Genomic DNA, 18,658 nt, shown 5'->3' with positions numbered 1-18,658 from the left:
TAAGCAGGGTCGTCGAAAAAGGAGTATGGGGAGGGGGGGAATTTAGTCCCCCCCTTCCCCAGTTGCGTCGAAAGAGGGGGCAAGGGGCATAATGGTGGAAGAGGGGGGGGGGGGGGGGGGGGGTATCGCCCCAGCCCCGAACCACCATAGCATTTCAGAGAGTTATAATAAAATATTAGGGGAAGGGAATATCCCCCTTCTTCACCACCCATCACCTCCTCTCTCTCTCTCTCTCTCCCGAACAATTTCTACGGCCCTTCTTGAGACTCATATTTGTTTGTGTGCGTGTGTGTGTGTGTGCGTGTGCGTGTGCGTGTGTTGGTCGTATCTTAATTCTTTCTTTAGAGCGCAGCTCTTCGGCGCCCGTTTCCGTTTTTCGCGGCGCGGGTGTCGCTGTCGGCGTAACCGGTCCGCTAAATTTAGCGCGAAATTGACGTCACATGACCTCGACACCAATTCAATTCCCAGCTACGTGACTTCAACGCCAATTCACTTCTCCGCTAGATTGTCATGTGATGTCCTTTTCCCTGCTAAATTTAGCGGAGAAACTGAATGGAAGGAGGAGGGGAGGAGAGGAAGAGGGGAGGAGTAGGGGCATACCCTCCTCTCCGTACCTTCCCTTATTCCTCCTCAAGAGTTGAGCTCTAATTTCGCATTACAAAAATTTGTAACCGTCTTTAATTTTTTTTATTTCCCTTTCTTCAGCTTTTTTTTTTTTTCTTTTTTTTTGTTATCCCCCGTTTCCCCTCATCTCAGACATTACCGACGTCTCTACACAAACCGCCTGTGGGTGACCCCGGTGGCGTTGTTGACAGTGGCGGAAGATGAGCTCTCTAAAGCCGCCCCCGTACACCGCGCACGGCTCCACAACATCACAAAGTTCAATCTTCGCCTCGATTTCGAAGCGAAGATTTTGGCCTCAAATAACTCCTTCCCAAAGTTGTGAAACGTCACTTTGTCGTCACCAATAACTTACATAAACGACGATCTTGCGACGAGAAAGTTCAGAGTATTTACCGGCCGCCTAGGTACAATCTACGCATCATTGACTCTAACGCGGCGTAGGGATGTAGGGACACCCGGGCGAGACGTCATCAGTGCAGCCGTTCTATCGGCTGGCACCACGGTGTTGCTCGCACGCGCTTCGATGGAGCTCGCTACGACTTTGTGTTTTACATTCTCGCTGGAATTTCAGCACCGGCCGAGAGAGCTTGGATGATTGACACCTCGCTCGGCTTGACGTCAGCGTCGTGAGAGTCCAATTAGCGCGTTCCGCAACTTTCGGACTCAAAGTTGTGCTCGACGAGTTTAGCTACCCTGGTGAGGAAGGAAGTGCCTTCCTTTTACTTCCTCGAGGGAGACAGATACTAGTGCTTCCTATTTGAATTGCGTTTTTAGGAGGTAAAGTTAGCCTCCCCTTCACTTTCGTCGTTCTCATTCGGACTTGGACGGAACGCTGGCACTTCTCGGTTTTAAAGAGCATGTTTTCGCGTAAAAACAAACTGCAAAAGTTCTGTATGAGCTTTAGGGACAAGCAAGTTACACCCGAAAAGAACAACTGCAACCTTTCTATTTAAGAGTGGAACTAACTATATTACGAAATCGCCGTTCCTTACTCTTTCAAGTATGCTGTTTTGTATCGCGAAAATCAAAATAGGTATTGTGAACCTAAAACGCCGGAACCTAACCCTAAAGCGTGTTTCACATGCAACGGTTTTGGCCCTAGAGCGCCGCGATTTCTGCCGTCGCGGCGCTCTGGCCAGCACTAGCGGTTGAGCGGCACGTGCGCCGCGACGGCAGAAATCGCGTCGCTCTAGGGCCAAAATCGCTGCATGTGAAACACGCTTAACACCTAAACACCGGAGGACAAAAAAAGAACACGAAAACGAGGACCACACAAACAACGTCTCGTAGTATGCGCCGTCCTTTCTTTCGTGTCCTTCTTTTTCCTTTTTCAGGTATCTCGTGTTTGGTGATGTCTGCAATTCACCAGCTTGCCTGTGATTTTACTCTTCTCTCTGTTATTTTGAAATCGGCATATCGAAATGACGCCAAAACCACTTTTGGAATATCCCCGCGCTTTTAAATGGCGTGACGTAAGGGAAAGGCAGGCTTGCGGTTTGACCGGGCAGTCTAGAAAAGGACTATGTTGAGCATTTGTTTCGTGCTCCTTGCCAAGGAGCTGGAGCGAGCTTCCAAGCACTCCGTTGACACCATAATATTTTTGTAATAAATGGGTAACAATGTCTACAGCTGAAAAGAGTGAACCCCTGCCTTCCCTATGACGTCATTTTTGTATTGTTGCCAGTAGAGCCTTTCACTTTGAGAAACACGGTGAAAACCAAAATTGTAAATTCAATAACTTCGCGAAAAAAATTATTTTGACCAAATATTTAGTTTTCTATATCCCATATGTTTTCTCCTGTGATTAGTAAATTTTCGGGCAAATTGACAACTACGAAAAGATGCCGGAGTACCCCTTTAAGGCCTTTACAATACAAATAAACAATCAACCAAATAAATATTTTATCAACAGAGCTGGGTATTCTTAAACTGTGTAGAAAATGACGTTAGTATCTCTCGTAAAATCCATCTTGAAACAAAACCGAAAATGTTTTTAAATTAGCAAAAACAATCAAAGAAATCAAGGAGAATATGCGAAGCCAATTTGCGTAAGAGAGATTATTGGTGTGGGTAAATATCACAAATGTATAAATTCGAGAACTGACTTGAAATACAAGATGTGGTGTGTGAACACGGCTATTAAGTTTAAATAACGCCGATTGTTTGAGGAGCGTTCCAAGACGAAATATTAAACTATTTTTAATGATAATAACTGAACACGGTTTTTTAAACGATAGCATTTCTTTGAGACCCGTTCCAATAGCAGTGGCTGTGACATACGTCAAAGTGCTCTAGCGCGAGCCGTGCGCCGAGAGGACCAACGTCCCCAGAAACATTACCGTCTGTGCTAGGATTACTGAAGATACGCGAGTTGGGAAGTATCTCTTAGAAATTGTAACAGTTTCAAGGGTGGCAATCGCAGAATCGCGCCCACTGTGTAACAAATACCCGTCCAAAAAGGAGCACTTATAAAATCGCGGAAAGTCCTTATCCATCCACTTTTTGACATTTCCAGTTACATCTCTTCCTCATGTTGGTTTCAGTTCACACATTATATGTCAAACACTTTTGTAGAGGTGGTCATCCACAAAGCTTCGGCCAGCGGGTTCACCGCAGCCAGCTAAGGCTGGTGTTCGTTCCGATCACGTGGCAATGCCGGTCTGTCGGAGGTGAGAATTGAATCGTGTAAACGAAGTTCGTTTAAATGATCTTAGGTATGTTTTTAATACACTGCTGTTTGTGCCTGGTATTTCTCATTTTTAAAGAATCTTTGTATTTGCTTCAATATACGTATGTTTGTCAAATGGTTTACGCGCGGAAAGTTGGTTAAATATCTTTATATTATTCCTTATCGGAGAAATCTTAAACAGGCTTCAATATATAGCAAAACACTAACAGATATATAGGTTGTTGAGAGAGGCGTGTAAATTTACCTCTTGTGGAGATTGTGCAAAACCAGAACTAATTAAAACGAAAAATCCTTTATACCTAAATATCAGAATTATACTTCCTTTTCATTTCTACGCTCATAAATAAGTAATTTTAAAAACAAATATTGCCTCGAATTTTTTTCTGGATGAAATTTTTGTGTATTGAATTCGAACACTTTATAAATTAATTTTATAGTTTGGACAATGCATCTTTAAGAAATTATTCTTAGTTAGAACATTCGATAGTGTGTTTACTTATTTTCCTTGCATTTTGATTATGCTTGGCTTGGGAGTTGCGGAGTTCTTTTAATGTTTAGACCTGCACAATCTTCATCAAAAGAAGCTCTGCCCACATTCTGACTTCGATAAATCTGGTTCATCCCACTCTATAAGGAGTATTCATTGGAGGTAGCGCTGGGCGTCGATTAAAAAGTTTAACTCGATTAATCGACACCCTTTAATCAATCGATTAATTGGACTCATTAATTTCCATGCATAACATTTTTTTAAAGTCAAAGTTAATATTTTTTGTTTATGCATTTGCTGAACATAAGGTAACCTAAAGGGCGGAATGTACTATTTTTATTATGGACTAACCTTGATGTGTAGTTAAGAACAGTTCAAAGGCACTCCCACACAGAGATTATTACACTTCAGCTGCATCGAGGCAAAGAACTTTGTTGATATAATCTGGCAAGAGCGACCTCCTTTGATTGCTCACACTAGTCTCTGCTGTGATAAACAGACACTCGAGCGGCGTTGAAGTACACGTGTAACCTTCTGCATTTCTCGGGAGTTACAAATCTTGCCCCTACAGTTTACTTTAGGCTAAATGTTGACTTAAGGTTTGCTCATCATTCAGGTGTTCCCGTCCACATCTGCACGGTGAAACCGCTTTGTTTTTACTATTTTGGTTCGTTAAAAATTTACCGATTAATCAGTTAAAACAATTAATCGCAATTATTCCAATAATTGATTAATTGGTTGGTTAATCGATCAATGGTCCAGCACTAATTGGAAGCCCTAGCTGTGTGCGCTGCTACTGAGGGTGTGCTGACGGCAAACTTTCGCAGTTTTTTTGCAACATGCATTCCGCACCATCAAGATTGCTGGTCTTAGCAGGCTATTAATCTGAGCCCTTTCTGAGCATGGCTCTAAACATTGCCCTCAAATATGGCGCCCAGTGTAAAGGAGTATTCTAATACCTTTTCTTTCTCCGAAAAATTAGCTTTCACAGCCGACGAAAAATTCAACTAAATAGATTGGTGAAGGGATATGCGCCTGAGTTCAGTATACATAATGTCAATGTCTATGAAAGGTACAGCCCACAGCTGTCAGCTCACAGCCCAGCACGTGCATGTTCGTCGCTTCAGAAGTCGAGCAGAGCACGCGCAACATGCACGAGCCCTGAAAATGGCACCAACCAGAACCGCTTTTCTGGAATTGACCGTAGACGTTTTTCTAAATTATCCACACACGAAGAAGCACGCTGCAAGTATAATTACATGTGCTGGCGTTTGCGACTTTACCTTTTCTCAACCAAATATAAAACAAATGGCGCGTGCACTCAGGTAGGGCGAGCGTGACCAACTGTACCGCATTCCAGCCACTCTCCTTGATGTCTGGGTAATTTGACGAAACGTGTATTACGAGACTCTTTGACCTTTCTTTGCAGCTTTATTGCTTGCGTGTGCAGGGAGGAGAATGTAAATGGACAGCTATTCTTACAGGACTAGCCAGCTGTGACCGGATGTACCAAGTTGCGCGAACGGTTTCCTCAAAAACAAGTTGCTTCTGTTTGTTGTTATAGTTCAGTACGTTGGCAAAGGTCAAAATCTGTACAAATACAAATTTTTGACTTAAGATCACACGAACGCTCCTGTTTTGTGGTTGTAAAACGCGAGCGATACCTTAGTGCCAGCCGTGCACCATGCTTACCGCCGGTGACATCACGTTTTGATATGGTGGAGAAAGGGGGAAAAACCAAAAAATACGAAGTTTCGACTTTGGCATCGAACTGAATATTACAACGCTGAATCTGGGCAACCGTAAGAGCATTTCGGGATCAGAAAGTCACCAACATGCAGAGAGCGTGCTTGGATTAAGTATAACTTAAGCAAGTTCCTGTTTCGCGATTTGCCAATGACAGCCAGGGTAGGCTATTCCTATGTCGAAATGTCTTCAGCAACGAGAAGAACCAATCGAAAAGCTGGGCATGGTTTCAATCACCACAAACGCCGGCAGCGGCCCTTTCGGTAACACTTGTTTTGTGATCGCGTCCATGCAGTCAGATGTAACCCAGACGAGCTAGAATGTTCTGCCTCATCGAGTCTGAGATAACCGCCTTTCTCTAGTGCTGCAAAACCGATCACTACAAAATCAACAAATCTAACATATTTGCGCAAAGTAACGGGTCGCACTCAAAATCTTAATGTGGTGCGCGCATTAAAAAAAAGATGCCGCCGCGTCGTTGCCATAACATAATTTATAAACGAGTTAAATATTCTCCAAAACCTCCATGTGCAATTACATTTCTGACCATCAAACGGTTTTGGGACTCATGTCACTTTAGTATGTTTTGTAACCTCTCTCCCTCGCCTTATATTTAAAAGTCGATTACATCGCTTTTCAACAAATTCGTTTGCCACCGATGTGCGACAATTTATTGAATCATCGACGCACAAGGCAGTTTTGTGTACTAAAAATGTATTGTCTAGAAGTGTTGAGACCAGTTTTTTTCTGTCATTACAAGTTCGTAAATTAATCGATGTACGCCCATTTTCAATACTTTTCCATCCTCCGAAACATTTTTTTATCCCTACCGACGAAAACTTCAGCTACATACACTGGTGAAGGGATATGCACCCGAGTTCAATTACTGCTTTTTGAAACTCGCTCATGTTCTGGCAATCCTGTCCTTACCTAACGCCGATGTGATAAAGAGCTAAGGTTTGTAAATCCTGTCCATATATTTTTGCAAACTCGGGATTAGTGTTTGATGTAATTGGTTATTTATCTTTGGTTCTGTTATTTCTTTTTTGTCCGGTAGAAGGCTCGTTTAAAGATAACACCTTTCCTGTAACAAAGTAGTTTAAAGCTGCGATGGAGACACCAGTGATGACGATATGACTCTTGTGACAAATAACAAATGGCAGCGAGATTTCGCGCATGCCGGGCCCTGCAACAATTTCTACGCGTATTTTAAAAATAAATTTGCTGTATGCCTTATTATGTCTAATTCTAGTGATGTATTGGCAATTGTATAAAACCAAAGTCGTAGAAAACTTCTAACTCAATTTTTTAGGGTTCAGTTCTTCTTAAAGCGGTTTTCCAAAGCGCGCGAGATCCTTTGGTAGCATGAAAGACGTCAGATTAGCTAAATACGTCGGGGAAACAGAATGACGCGATTCGTAATACTCATAATGCATACATATGTACATATTTGTTTGCCAAGGAAACAGTGCACAATATATTGCTGGTCAACGAAAGTAACATTTTTCTTGCACGTGTTTAGCGAAAAGGTCAAAAAAGCTTAGCGTAAAATATAACCATTACAAAATTCCAACATCCGCGTGAATTGAATGGGAGCCGGAACTAAAGAGGATGGAAACTTTTCGCGATACAATATGTTTGTGGCAGTCACTATGCATTGTCCAGCAAAGCAGTTTCCAAATGTCATCATGGCGTCACAAATAAAGCGCAATAAAAAGGCGGGACCATTTTCCTCTCATAAGCAAAATAATTTATCGCCGCCAATATTTCTCAAAAAAAAGCACAAAACACGTAGTCTTTTTTTTTATATCCAACTCCTTCGTCCTGACGAGGGATTAGATTTCGAGCTACAACAGGTTTCCGATGAATACACTACGTGGGACAATATGCCTCTGGCTCTGCTTGATGTATGCTGGTGTGGAATGTTGGCCCAAAGTTCGTCTAAGTTCAAGACAGGAAAAGGACGAAGGTATGTCGTTTCTTTTTTCTTTCTTTTTTTTTTATAAGTGCTATAGAAACATGTTGTTTTATCAGCTCCTTGAGAACATAACCACTCTTCCTCCATTGAACATAACGCAACAAAACTTTATTTATTCATTTATATATTTTATCTTTCTAAAGTTACCCGTAAACAACGCGGCGCCTCCTTAGTGATGCACTTACCAATGTCAGACCGTATTATTGCTCGGGCACAATAAAAAATTAAAAGTTAAGATAAAACAATGGTAGCAACATACTTTCTAAGTTTACAGTCTTTGTCGAAAATTTATAGAATAACATTCCCACCATAACCTTCTAAATGATTATACGTCAATTGAAGGCATGTCATGGGTGCTGCGTGATATAAATCGGGAGGATAATACAAAGAGTAAAGTCAACTAAACCTACGAGGAACGCCCCAGTAGACGCGAGTTAGTAGAGCTGGTGAATCAATTATACCATTTGCAAACTTATAAAAAAACCTCAATCCTCAGATTGTTCTCTTGTTGAGCAACTTGTCCTATTTCACGAGGTCACAAATCATTTTGTAACTGTAGAAATAATGCGGTTGAAAATAACTATCAAACAGTACACGAATAAGTTCATGTTGAACATGCTCAACTACACTTGAATTAGTCACTCCGATAGAGTTTCATACACTTGAGGGATATTCGACGCTATTACGCATTCTTGAAGAAAACACACGTAAAAACAAAACAGTTTAGAAAAACTGCGTTTTTCTTTTTTAGGTGTAAGGTCTTTCTGTCGAACCAAGTCTAGGCGTGATACTGGAAAAACTGAGAAGAAAGCCGTTTTAAGGTCCATGGTCTAACCAAGGGAGCATTTATTGCTTTCGTGGGCCAGATGTTTTGTACGAATTAAAAAAAAAAAAAAAAAAAAAAAAAACATTATTTTATAATGCAAATATTAATTAATAATATTAATATTTTTTTCTCTGTGCACGTGATGTGACTCCGTACGCGTATCCAGTCTGCTACATCAAATACTGTGTCTTATCCCACAAGCCTCCGACGATTTGTCCAGACCAAAATGTATTATTATTATTTATTATTATTCTTAATTAGTATTATTAATAATAAATATTAATCTTATTATTAATTATTAATAATAATTATATAAATATTATTAATGGGCCGGGCGGCCGGAACCGCTCCATTGACGTGGCCGAGTATGCGACTTTCATGAAGTAGCTGCCTGAGATCTCGCTATGCTCTTGCCCGATCATCCTGAAGTGCCACCTGCAGCCGCGCAGCGTGCTGGCCAAGTAGAGTTGGGATATCGTTCGAGTCCTGGCCGCCATTGTTGGTGGACAAGTCGGCTGTAGTAGACTCGGAAGACAAAGAAGGCATAGGCCTAGCAACAGGAATGGCGGGGACGCGTCTGCCACACTGGTAGAATAGGGATCTATCCTCGCTAAAAAAAAACTCTGTTGCCTTGGTGTGCTGGTCAGCCTCCAACCGACGACTGTCCCGTTCTCCAGGGAGCCCGCCTTATATAGGCCCTGGCCCCCTGTGGCGGCCCCACTCGTCCCGCCTGGCGCAGCAGCTTCTAGTCCCTCGCGTCCTTTCCCACTTTTTGCTTGAAAGTGAGCGTTTTATTCTGCCAAGCGCTTGTATGAAATATGGAAAAATGCACCGCTCGTTAATGTCCCAGAAATATTTAATGGCTTGCCTGGCGCGTTTAACGATATAAGTGCAAAAAGACAGCTGAAAAAGCTTCTAAAACATTTTGTTGAGGCAAGATTACCTAGTGTTATTTCATTTTACTTGTTTTGTATCTTGTTTCCAGTCTTTTAAACTGGGCGCACATCTTGTTATAAATTGTTTCGGGACCAGCTACCTGCGACGTTGAGTTGCGGATTTTGGGTGTTTTTTGTAACATCTATACGTAACTGTTGCCGCAACGCGTGAATATTTTTCTTCCTATAAATATTTTTTCCTTCCAATATTTTTTTTTTTTTTTGGGGGGGGGGGGGGGTAGCATATGATCTTTTTGCTTTTCTAATCTCTTCACTTTTTGCTTTGTGTAGATATGCTTCTACCGAAAGTATATCTTTTATCGCCGATGTTACTTTTTCACTCCGTGTATGTAGTTTTTGAATATTCTAGGTTATACCGCTGTCGGGCCCAGTCCCACACGCTGTTTTTTGGCTTTCGACGGGCCCGCGTTCTTATGTACTGATATGAAACATGTGCAATAAAAATGTTATTATTATTATTATTATTAGTAGTAGTAGTAGTAGTAGTAGTAGTAGTAGTAGTAGTAGTAGTAGTAGTAGTAGTAGTAGTAGTAGTAGTAGTAGTAGTAGTAGTAGTAGTAGTAGTAGTAGAAGTAGTAGTAGTATGACTTACTTACGCCGGCAGTTCAATGCCTGCAGGAAAGTCAAGACAATTCAATAACCTATTGACGATCTTTTGTTGAAGTATGACTGTATTTTGTAAAGCAACCGAAAAATAAAAAAAACACCAAAGCACTGCAGGTCTGGTTGTCCTAGGTGTACAAGGTTAAGGGCGCGCAGCGCCATGCCCGTCATTGGGAGTCTTGACAGCATGTCTGCGACTATGTCATCATCGGTTTAGACACACCTTATGTCAAAGACATACCCTCACAAGATGATCGCCCATCGTTGCATTCTTGCAGCAACCGTGCCTGGGATTTCCTTACTGGGATTGAAAATAGATAACAAAAGTTTGTGGTCCGTCCGCAGTGTTAAGTGACGCGAAAACAAATACTGGTGAGATTCCACTACGCCTTCAACCAGAATCAGTGCTTCTTTATCTATCTGAGAGCAGTTTCGCTCACCTCTGGAGAGCGGTCTTGACATGAAGGCAATCGGCCTCCGTTGCTTGTTGGGTAGTACGCGTTGAAGTATAGCACGGATTTCATGGCTCGATGCATCACAGTGCAGTTCCAGAGAAAGTGCAGGGTCATAGTACAGTAGAAGAATTTGCTTGGTGAGTTTCTTCTTCGCTTCGTTGAGGGTTCTCTGGCATGATCTCGACCATTTCCACCTTGTACCTTTTAGCAGCAGCTCGTGTGGCGGACGTGGGATGTCGGCTGTGTTGCTGATTCATTTTCCGTAGTGGTTTAGTAGTCCCAGAAATGCTCCAAGTCCTTTTTTTTTTTTTGTATTTTGGCGTCTTCGCTTTTAGGATCGAATCCGCCTTCTCGGCATTTGGATGGATCACTTCCTTGTCTACGACATGTCCTGAATACTCGATGGAGTCCAGCATGAAGTAGCATTTCTTGTTTTCCAGGCGAGGGCCACATCTCTTAAGTTTCTGCAGTACCATGTCCAGGTTCCGCAAGTGATGTTCATCGTTCTTTCCAGTTACTACAATATCATCCTGAAATGTACCTGTCTAAGGCAATTTTCCAACGAGTTTTTCGACGACACGTCAGAAGATAGCTGATGCCGGGTTTATTCCAAACGGCACTCTGTTCACCTATAGAGTCCCTTGAGTTTGTTGATTACAGCTACATTTCTTGATTCTTCGCGAAAAAGATTCGGAACGGGACTTTCCTATGAAAAAGCCGTCTATGTGGCCTCATGAATTTCCAAAATGTTTTACTACCGTTTAAGAATGTTTGAGGGGTGTGAAATATTTGGCAGATTTCTCCAATGGAACTGACGTGCTCGTCAATAAATCCTAAAAGGGTGTAAGAGTACTTAAAATTGAAAGACTAAAACACGGAGGACAAGCACAGGACGACCACGTTCTTTCATTTAGCAACTTGTGTTTATTATCGGCAGGAAAAATTGCACCCTGAACGAGATTCCAACTAAGATAGGGTGATATGGGGGAAAGATAACTGGGGGACGGAAGGGGGGAGGAAGAAACCACGAGGCACGGGCACACCTACAGTGATGGCGTGATTTTTACGGGGAGTTGCGATATTCTTGAAGTTCAGGCCTGTTGAGTTCTCTTCCCGTCTTGACAAGGCTACTGAGGCCCATGAAACGTTGATTTCTGCGTTCTGGATGAGGAAGAATTCGATGAACTCACGTCCGTAGCAATTGTAGTGTTCTCCCTTTGTCTTAGTTCCAGCGAAGTCAGGCGCGCATCCAATGCATTCGTTCGCGTGAACCGCGATCGGATGAATGGGGTTATCTGGTCCTGAAGTGGCTTCATTTTTGTATTCACGCAAGCGGTCATTTATACATCCGCCGGTTTGTCTTATATACTCGCTCCGCGTTTGAGGGGGATGGAGTACACCTTTTCTGTGCAGCAAGCCTGGAAAAGCGTGGCGTGCTTTCTTCGCAAGCTGGAATGGCTTCCTCTTTTGGGTTGATCATGTTGCCCATGCTTGCCAATTTGAATCTACTGGAGAAGACAACTTTCGTGTCATAGCGTGAAGCAATGAATCGAATACGATGGAAAGCATTATAAATGTATGACATGCTGGCTATCCTTCGACTGAAAGGCGCTTTAGTAGTTACTTTGGGGTTAATATGCTGGGGGAAAATGGACACAAGGCGTTCCACCAGATATTCGGAACTCGGGAGTCGTCGAGTTTGGCTCTTTATGCTATCCGTTGCCGAATGTTGACTGGATTTCGTTTTAGCTGATGTGATTAACGTCTTGATGATACCTATGTTAACTGACTTTGAATAAGCACTCTAATAACTGACTTTGAATAAGCACTCTCAAAAGGGAGCACTGGCTTTTCTGAACGCTGCCAAAGCGCACAACAAACGCCTCCGTTTCTTTTTTTTTTTTTTTCTTTTTGTTTTTTAGTTGCAGGTTTAGAAATTGTAGCTCTTCCGGGATAGATCCTCCTTTCTTGAATATCAGTTTGCCTCCTGCGCTTCCGAACGAAGCCACAATCACCTGGACTTATTTGGCTAGAAGGGGAATAATGAAGTAGTAAGTGAAAAAAACGTGGCTGTCCTGTGCTTGTTCTCCGTGTTTTATTCTTTCAATTTTAAGTATTCATGTTAAGCTCTCTCGCTTTTACCAGTCCAGGGTGTAAGAGACACGTCATAACACCACCCTTTTTATCCACACACTCTCTCTTCCTCATGAGCGATGAGTTTGCGTCCTTGAGCCCGTGAAAGACGTATACAGATCACGCAGACACAGCGATGGGGCCCCGTTGGCCAAAACCGCGGCCTGATAGGGACGGGGGAACGTCGTATTTTCCAAGACTTGTTGAGGTTGTCCAATAAAAAATGTTTAAGTGGCTTCCCCGACGCATATATCGTGAAGGATCACGTGATCTCTCCCACACATCCGTTTAACCAATGTTGATGGGTGTTGTGATTTCACGGAAAGAATAGGGAAAGAACCCACAGGCCTCTAAAAACTATGATGTGTCTCTTACACCCTGGACTGGTAAAAGCGAGAGAGTTTAACATGAATACTTAAAATTGAAAGAATGAAACACGAAGGACAAGCACAGGACAGCCACGTTTTTCTCATTTACTACTTCATTATTCCCCTTCTAGCCAATAAAGTCGAGGTGATTGTGGCCTCGTTCGGAAGCGCAGGAGGCAAACTAGAATTTAAAAAAAAGGAGGATCTATCCCCGGAAGAGCTACAATTTCTAAACCTGCGACTGAATGGATAAAAAGGGTGGTGTTACGAGAAGCGTCTTCTCTGGTCTGCGACCGCGCCTAGTCTGTCGCTTCCAGGTGTCCCGTGCTTCTCCGTGGCCCGCTGCCCGGCTCACTCCTCCCAGTAGGGAGTTGTAGTAGACCGTTCCCGCAGCCCGCTAAGCACCCGGATAGCGCTCCGTAATCCGCCACAAGACCTTGAACTATGCAGACAAGGCTGGCGGCACGCATGCGCAGCTGCGGCGTTTTCTTCGGGGATACAGTAGCGGAGGAGAAAAACGATCTACTACAACTCCCTAGTGTCTCGGGTTGCATGCGCCGTTGTTTGGGCTCAATGGGTTCGCTATACACGGCGAACACGCACGTAATACACGGCATTTTTATCACGATGTCTGGCAATGAACTACTGCTACTACTACTACTACTTCTACCGATACCGCTACCACTTCTACTACAACTGCTACTGCTACTACTACAACTACCACTACTACTATTGCTACCACTACCAGTGGTACTGCTACTCCTACTAACTACGGCTACCACTACTACTGCTATTACTACCGCTACCGCCACTACTACCACTACTACTACTACCGCTACCACAGCTACTACTACTACCACTGCTATTGCTACTACTACTACAGCTACAACAACTACTACTACAGCTACCACTACTACTACCGCTACCACTACTACTTCTACTATCGCTACCACCCCTACTATTACTACTACTACGACTACTACTACTATACTGCTGCTACGACCGCTACCGCGACTACTACCGCTACTACTACTGCTACTACCACCAGAACTACTGCCGCTATCAGTACTACTACTACTACCAGTACTACTACTACTACAACTACTACTACTATTACTACTACTAGTACCACTGCTACTACCACTACTACTCCCGCTACCACTACTACTACTACTACTACTGCCGCTACTACTATTACTGCTACTACTAATACTACCACTACTACTACTTCTTCTACTGCTACTACTACTAATAATAATTAGTAGTAGTAGTGGTAGTAATAGTGGCAGTAGTAGTCGTCTAATGTGTAATTATTATTGCTATTTTCGTTGTTAGATTATAGAATGAATATAAATACATTTGGTCCTATAGAATGAATATACCAAAGCTTAGTATAACTATACTTTAGTATATTATTGCATTTAAATGCCTTCATATATTTTCTTGAACTTATTTGCCAAGAGCGATGATTTAATACTCCACATTTAGGTAACTGCCATACTTTAAATATTTCAGGAACTCCTACTATTACTATAGATTTTTATATAGATGAATCTCTCAATGTGACTGAAAACAAGATAAAGACATATTTGCAAACTGTCACTTGGCAGGTAAGTATATATTTTAACCATACGAACTGCATTTTCCCTACTTCATACCCCTCACTTTTCTAAGTAAGTTGTTTTGAGATGGTCAATACGAGAAAGATATACCCTCTATTTTTCGATCGTATGCGCGAAAATTGTTTGGAAAATTAAATACTGATCGCAATTCTTATGTTTTTTTTAGCAAACTCACTTTTCGTGCACTTTCAAAAAGGCTATTGTGTGCTAACCTCTATGAAGCGTGCAATGTTTCTCGCGATGGCTCGACCACATTTTGTATAAAAACTCAATCGTTAAACATTTAAAACTTTATTTCGTGCAACCTAAATCAGTAAAGTGTTCCCTTGTTTCACAATGCAACATCTGGACAAAATTTCCTCATTTCTGTCACCGGAACATGGAAGGGACTATGACCGCTTGAGCGACTGAATGGTTTCAGAGTTCCTTTTTATAAATAGATTATCAGTTAGCCAGCTGCGCGAAAGCGACTAGTTTCTTCAATATCACGTAAAATTCTTGACCCGCGAATTATTCATTCATTCATTTATTGTACCCTTCAAAGCAAACGGGTTTTCTGTGTACCCTTTAGAACACACACGTTTTTATCAGCTGCAGTGCTAATGTTTTACAAAAATAAGAAAGCAAAAAGAAATGCAATAACAGATTGGTGTAAACCTAAAACTTTTAAAGTAATATATTAGTACTAGTTGAAACGTAGAGCACATTAAAACAAGACAATATATATGAACAAGCTCATCAAAATGCAGCTTACGACATGGCACTTAGATATGTCATGCTCTTGTGACAACCAAGCATGTTACGCATACGAAGTGATTCATTGATTCGAACTTCGCGCCATAATAGTGATAGGTAGCAAAACCATGCTCGGCGATCGTCAGGCGCCTAAACTTTCAAACTTGCTGGAGGCTGGCTAATTCTGAAGTGACACGGATTTGAAACAATAGTTGCTAGGCTGTGTCCCTTCGCCAATGTCAAACAGTAGTGCGGTGGTGAGCTAGAGAGCTGGAGAGCACCGCATAATGTAAGATTAGTAGATTAATATTGGCCACAAAGATTAACAAATATCGCTACGTGCAACAAGGCCTAAAATGAGTACAAGTAATTTATACAAATAAATTAGACTAAAATGCTACGACTTCATAGCACATGTATAGGACTACACGTGTATAGTATTTAGTAAACAACCTCTGCGATTAAGTTTAAGGTTCAAGTCTAAAAAATATGTCACCAAATTGTCAAAAGTACGATGTTTGGGTTTGTTTTATTTTTTTATCTAATGTGGCAACATAGTTTATTCTCGACAAATAAGAGTATACTGCTAAGGTTACGGGGATATAAACGAGCAACATGAACGACGTATACGACGAGAACACAATAAAGATGTTTTGTCCTGTTATCCTTTTTTCCGTATACTGCGCGGCCAAATAAATTAGCCTTGCAGTATACATTTTTAAAATATGATTGGAAGCGTTTTCGTTTTTATGTATTCATAAAAACAGACAGAACCAATCAAGCAGCCAAAACGTTCTATTTCGCCGTCCTCCACGTATATACTTTGTAGAAATAAACATTTTCTCTTTTTTTAAAGCCGTTTTGTTCATTACGGAGGGGGGGGGGGGGGGCGTTTGATATATTTATATGAGGCATATATTTTATGAGCCAGAACACGACACACGTGTTCGGTTTGAAAAGGAACACCCTACTTGAACTGCCACTCTCAAAAATGTTTATATTATTCACTCATTATACAAGACAATTCACTGGTAGATTATTGAATGCCTTATTTCCCATACTGTAGTATGAGGACAACGAGAGAATGCGCACGTGAACGCGGGCGCGTGCACACCAACAAAGTCAGTGTCCTATAAACGGCCTTACGAACCAGACGACATCTCGCGCCAGTCTCCACAGTCCCAAAATTTTGGTACCGAAACCCTTCGAGGCCATCAAGATTGACCGCCTTTGCAGGACCCCAGCCGTTACCCGCGCCACGGTGACCCGAAACGCTCACAAGCATAGACGTTTTTCTCCACTACGTGGGCACCCCAGAGCTGGAGTTTCGGCTTCCGTTGGGCTTCCTCATCCAGAAAAAACCACGTCTGGTCGTTCCCTACCACGAACTCTTAGCACTAACCATCAACGACGACGTGGACAACGAACTGAAAGACGAACTGGAAGGATCGGAGGATTATCCTGTAGGAATTTGCCACAGCATCAATACACGGGACAGTTTCATTACTCCTTGCCCGGTACTCAGTACTGAGTACATCAATATATCACTTCTCAGCACTCAGTTTTCAGCCACAGTATCAGTGCAGCAGTTCAATATTCCCTGCAGTCTTGAGGCAACCTACCGCAACTCTTGAACATTGTCATGGCCGCGACGAAATCTCGTCTCAACAACCTCCAGGCCTGCAACCTTCTTTCTACAATGACAATAACGAGGAACGCTCCTCCAACACCTGCCCCAAAACGTATTCGAGCAGTCGTCCTCCCCACTCTCCAGATGCCAACTTTTGCAGGTAACGTTCGCTTTCGGGATTTTTTAAACTTAACCATTTACGTAAATTCTGATCTCCCGCGAATCGAGACGTTTAAATACCTTATTACGTACCTTGCATCTGACGCCAAACGAGCTGTGGAGGGAATCCTACTGTCTCAATTGAACTATAATCTTGGAGTACGGGCAGTTCCTGTCCAATTTAGACAACGTCACATCTTAATCGAATGGCAACCTTCTAAGTCTAACGATGATCAACAGCGCGAGCAACGCAGTACAGCTGCACAAACTATACGACGCATTGCGTTTCCAAGTCACGTTCCGAGAAGTGTTGAATATCCCACCTACCAACTTTGCTGTCGTTCTGCATCTCATCCTCATGCGCTGCCTTCCCCGTGAGCTGGCCATCCTATACCGCCAAAAGTTAAAAGAGGCTGCAGCGGCATCCTCAGCAGATACGCCTACCTTGCGACGAGAAAAGCAGGCTGCCGTCATCATGGCGTTTCTCGGATAGAAATATAAATTTGTAAGGATGGCTACATTGATCATGCAAGCAACACTCTACGACGTGGATTACCGCCGATGAGACTTCAAGAAGTCTCCCCAGCAACCAACCTTTCAACACTTGCACTGTCAACTATGTCAGCATGACACCGGCCAACAGTGTGCCCCTTTTGTGACGCCATCCAACACATGATACAGAACTGGCTAGCTAACCTTTCTACTCAAAAGAAACGAGCCAAGTTTTTACGAGCGGGTTTTTTGCTTTAAATGCGGCGAGCAAAACCACATTACACGTGTTTGCCGTTCATGCAAGATATTGACCAGTGATAGGTGCTAAGTCACCACTTGATGATTCTTTATCACTTATCTCATTTCCACTCTGCCACGTCGGAAATGATGCATCCTTGAAGATTGCGGACCTTAGGCGGTACAAGCTGCAGACAAGCTGGACCTTAGGGATACGACCAAAGAGCCTTACGTGAGAACAATTATGGGCAGTAGCAGTCAGCGTTCATCTATAAAACATAATGCTTCTAAAAAAACTTGGATGAAGAAAGAATAAAAGATGTGGTTGTGTTGTCCCTGTTTTAATTGTTTATTCTTTCTTTATCCTTGACTTAAACCAACACGCTCTTCTACCAAGAAAAAAACTTGGTTGTGAAGTCGTTGGCAAAGAGGATCTAATCATCTTAACGCTTGGAAACATTGCTTCCAAGCACCAATTTCGACGCGTAATCGTCCCCACTCGGAGCCAAGAGAGCAATCAGAAGCTATCATTTGAATATCTGAAAATCCCTGACCTGCGCGCGATCTCATACCTGCAACTTGATGACAATCTGTTAGGGTATGTTTTTCCTGCTGAAACCGGAACAGGCGATATTGGTGTCCTAATATCTTCAGGCGTCTACTTGCAGGTCGCAATGGGATGAAATCAATGCTTGAGAGAAGAGCTCAAAGTCATAGAAATCATTTTTGGCTTGATGGTTTAAGGAACTTAGTATGATGGTACCCGTATTGTCTGCACACTCACTCAAAAGCAAGATGATCGATTCGTGTCACAGATCGTCTCGTCCTTCAGAAACCTCTCTCTAGGAGGACGTGAGATCCGACATTTGCAAGCTGCCATATTACATCCAGCAGCGCCTTAACTGCACTAAAACATTG

At 42.5% G+C, this 18,658-nt stretch overlaps 1 protein-coding gene across 1 annotated transcript in view; it reads left to right on the top strand.

The window, feature by feature from the left end:
* The first annotated feature begins 7,409 nt into the window (after window positions 1–7,409).
* The window catches only part of LOC115333149 (protein piccolo-like), a 36,605-nt gene continuing 25,356 nt past the window's right edge, over window positions 7,410–18,658 (top strand). The window contains exons 1-2 of the mRNA XM_029995753.2: window positions 7,410–7,515; window positions 14,381–14,475. Coding sequence (XP_029851613.2) covers window positions 7,410–7,515; window positions 14,381–14,475 — 201 coding nt within the window. The remainder of the gene's footprint in view (window positions 7,516–14,380; window positions 14,476–18,658) is intronic.

The sequence above is a fragment of the Ixodes scapularis genome, unplaced genomic scaffold (genome assembly GCF_016920785.2).
Source record: "Ixodes scapularis isolate PalLabHiFi unplaced genomic scaffold, ASM1692078v2 PGA_scaffold11__112_contigs__length_91849675, whole genome shotgun sequence".
In the NCBI taxonomy this organism is placed as follows: Eukaryota; Metazoa; Arthropoda; class Arachnida; order Ixodida; family Ixodidae; genus Ixodes; species Ixodes scapularis.
The sequence above is the reverse complement of the archived record's forward strand: the minus strand, read 5'-3'. Positions and strand labels throughout refer to the sequence as shown.